The sequence below is a fragment of the Cryptomeria japonica genome, chromosome 7 (assembly GCF_030272615.1).
Source record: "Cryptomeria japonica chromosome 7, Sugi_1.0, whole genome shotgun sequence".
NCBI classification, from domain to species: Eukaryota; Viridiplantae; Streptophyta; class Pinopsida; order Cupressales; family Cupressaceae; genus Cryptomeria; species Cryptomeria japonica.
This window is the reverse complement of record NC_081411.1, coordinates 494,255,275-494,259,244: the sequence shown is the minus strand read 5'-3', so window position 1 is coordinate 494,259,244 and position 3,970 is coordinate 494,255,275. Positions and strand designations below refer to the sequence as shown.

At 36.2% G+C, this 3,970-nt stretch overlaps 1 protein-coding gene across 1 annotated transcript; it reads right to left on the bottom strand.

The window, feature by feature from the left end:
- Positions 1-541: 541 nt before the first annotated feature.
- On the bottom strand, positions 542-2,753 carry LOC131065762 (uncharacterized). Its single transcript, XM_058000404.2, has 2 exons — positions 1,189-2,753; positions 542-933 (listed from the first exon to the last, which is right to left on the bottom strand). Exon 1 carries the CDS (start codon positions 2,396-2,398, stop codon positions 1,199-1,201), a length of 1,200 nt encoding a protein of 399 aa, XP_057856387.1. The 5' UTR covers positions 2,399-2,753; the 3' UTR covers positions 542-933; positions 1,189-1,198.
- Positions 2,754-3,970: the final 1,217 nt, after the last annotated feature.

Here is a 3,970-nt window from a genome sequence, read left to right as displayed (position 1 = left end):
TTTAGATAGTTTTGTTTTGTGGAGTTCTTCACAATGTAGAGTATTTTCTTACTGAAATCATCATTACCATGATTATTATTCATGAGTAGTCATTACTTTAAAGGCTTTTTCTTCATGTATGTTGCTAACAACTAACAGACAAGTGTATTTAAATGAATGCCTTATAAGCCTTCCTTATCTCAAAGTAATTATCAGAGTGAAGTTATCATACCCAATGGTTTCACTGGTTGTAAATAATTATTTGAATAGGCAATTGTTTATCTCTTTGCCAAATTCAATATATAACTCTGTCCTTCAAAAATGAAGAAAGGCTTCCCACCAAATACATCAAAACTTTCGCATTTGAATGCTTTGGATATATCACAGCAAACTTACCTCATATCAAACATGGCATCAAAATAAATCCATTCACATGAGAATTATGCATTGTTCAAATTGACAATACAAGCAATCAGAGAAAAATTGCATACCAGAACAAAATAAATTGACACAAATATGTTTGACACATTGCAGCAAATTTGCTACCATCCCACAAAAGGTATTTGACCAAATACAATTCAATCATATCACAGTTGTAGAAGATATGTAATTCGTGCAATTACAGACTCTGTTTATCAATGAACAATTACAGCTTTCAATAAAGTGAACTAACCCTTATACAAATTACATGTTTCATTTATCATGATAAATTTCGTCTTCAGGACACATTGGTAAAGAAAGCAAAAACGGCCATGCGTGCCTTTTTGCGAGTACTGAATTGCAGGGCATGATATATCCTTACACTTAGCCTTATCTCTCTGCAAAGCACACATCTTCAGAAGGCACTCACAATCCAAACCTATGAGCCCAGAAGACCGTAAAAATTGATGGAGCTGCTACCCAAACTTTTTCCTACCGCTCAAAGCTAGACTCCTTTAAGCACAGCAAACCACTCTGAACAAAATCAATACAGGAACAATATTTTCAATCTCCAACAATCCTCTTCTAGATAGAAGATGAACAATAAAGACCAAATACCCACAGACTAATTGAAATGCTGGAGAGAATATGTAAACTTAAAGATATAAAACTCTGTAGACGGGCTACCGAATTACTCAAACCACTTGAAGGCCTTTTAACTTCATATATGGTTTGAACCTAGAAAAATAAAATGATGTGTACATCAAGGATTCCAAAGTTGATCAATACCCTGTATAAATCAACAGCATATGGGGCATTGAATCAAACCATTTTCATTGCAATGAGGACACCTGACTGACAACCCTTCATTATTGATAAGCTTGCAGCTTCCGCTGCATTCCAAACATGGCACAAACCTCATTCCGCCGCATCCATCACAAGCCTTGCACGCAGTGCCAGTTGAAAGTCCATTAAGAAATTCATCCAACTTGCCATCATCATTAAACTGCAAAACTTCCTCTGCACCACCAATATATCTGCCCTTAATGAACAATCTGGGAACAGGTACAGGCTGGCCCATTAACTCCTTAAGCTCATTCCGGAACTCCAGATGCATAGACACATCCCTCTCATCAATTGGGACGCCATAGCTTTCAAGCACAGATCTTACTTTGTTGCAATCCTCAAAGGTCTTTCTGATTCCTCGCAATGATGTAGTGTAAAGCACCACTCCTTTCTCTCCACCTGGTGGGCACTTCTCCTCAAAGCTGTCCAGAGGATTTGCCTTAGCTTCAACAACCCTACGACCAGATGGAGGTCCTTTATCACTCATATCTGCAAACTCAGAGTCTGCAGACCCTGCGGCCGGAACAATAGCAGAAGAAGGTTTTTCTTCATCAAACTTTTTGTTTGTGGTAGCATTTTTCTCAGGTAGGTTTTCTTTTTTCAGCGTGTTCTGAAATGAATCTTGATTGAGTGGGGCATTGATACTGGGTGTATCCAAATCCAATCCCTGTGTTTGCCTCAAACCTAAACCCACTTCATTGCTATTCTTGGCATCCAATTCTTCCACGGTATGGAATGTAATGGTATTACTATCAAAAGAATTGATCTTTACCCCAATACCACCCTGCTGCCCCAAATCCCTATCCTTCTCCTTAAGATTGTCTAGCACTTTGCTAACTTCACTCCATGGCTCGGGGCCTGACTCTGACTCAAAATTCTTCAACTTTTCATAAATTTGATATGTGGAGGAATCACAGGACTTACCTTTCTCAGGGGGTTCCTGCTCTTCGGATTCAAAAGTCTGAGGATTGAAGACGCCATAGGTGGAAGAGGTGAGAGCCACATGATGGTGATGATCATGGTGGTGGTCATCAATGTTGGTATTCTTCTTATTCTTCTTTTTGTTGCGCGAGCGAGAGAGAGATTTGGTATAGCGCTTCAATCCTTCGCCTTGGGAAACCAGTTCCAAATGTTTTGAGGATGCACACCCCATTTTCTGCTTCAATTGCAGAGACCGCCTTCACTCATTCTCCTCAATCCTCATACGCCATTTATCCAGCAGGGATTGCAATTGGTCGCCGCCCACCTTTTCCAGGCATTCTCGCGGGTATTCTTCAATAAAATATATCCATTGCCTTTATCCTCCACGCGCTATTCCACTATTAGCTACTTTGTGTGTCTCAGAATTTTCGAATTTTTGTGGTGTATGTTTGTGAAATACATACACCAAGATACGGTTGGCAAATCTGTCTTGGTTTATTGGGATCCAGCCTTGACTAAAGTTTTTGTTCCCCGTTGGGTTTTGCTCCCAACTGCAAGAATTCTATGCTTCCACTTTTATTCTTTTCTTTGCACTGGGTTTTATGAATGCTTCCGAATAAAGGAGGAGTGAACAATAGATCTAGCAGGAAAAAAGAAAAAGGACACCTGATGTTTTTTAATTCTGAAACAATGTTAAAGTGGCTTTTGGTTTTCGGTGGCCTTTGAATTATTTTTTGATGAGCATTAGGTTTACATTGTAAAAAGATAAGACTCGGGTCATGGTGAACTTGGTTGAGTGGAAATAAAAAGAATTTCAATTAATGTTATATGTATTTTTTTTAAAATTTGTAATGTTTAGTTAAATTTGTTTGATTATGGTTTTAATGGATACAAGTAATTTTGTTTTTGGATGTTTAGTAAAAAAAAAGTGATTATTCATAGATTTGTCAAATCATAAATTACAATCTTTAATCCTTAACATTTAGTTTTAAAAATATGATTAATTCAAACACCCAAACAATAATGAAAAATTCTCAATCATATAGATAAAGATAAGATAAAAATCTTAATACTCACAAAGGCTAAGCTTACTCTACATGATTGTAAAAGTACAATGAAAATTAGTAGGAAGTGAAGTTGTATTAAAGATCTCATCATATCTTTAAGGCTGTCACGAGGTTGCTTCCTACCCATCTTGGACAAGAAATAATGTGGATGACTAACCAACCCTCTCAATATAGAGTATTGTAGAAGCAAAAGTTTTTGGCCATGCATTGGTGAAAATCAAACATCTCTTAAAAGCAAAGAACCAACCATCTATAATTTTCATAAATCATGAAGGTTGAGAGAGAATGGTATAGGTCTTTGAAGAGGCATAAGAATAGCCCCTAATTTTATAGTAAAGAAAGCATCTAAAAATAAAATGATCATCAATTTTAAGATCCATCTAACAAATACAACTAAACCTAAGTGTGTGTGTGAAAAAGTGAAAAAAGGTTTGATAGCTACAGGCACAACACTTCAATTAAGTCATTACATGTATGGTTAGTAAATCAATAATCAATAAATAATAAACCATAACAAAGCGACTAATTGCCTTCTAAAAGATGTGAGTATAAGATTGCTCTCAGATTTTTATAAGTAATACAAGTGACTAGACTACACCAAGACGAAGGATTTAATCTATATGAATATGATATTAAACTAAATGGATGCAAGATGGATGATTAATTCAACCAATATGGATTCAAGCAATAATGAATAAACTAAAATATGCAAAAAACTAAACTAAGATGCAATAATC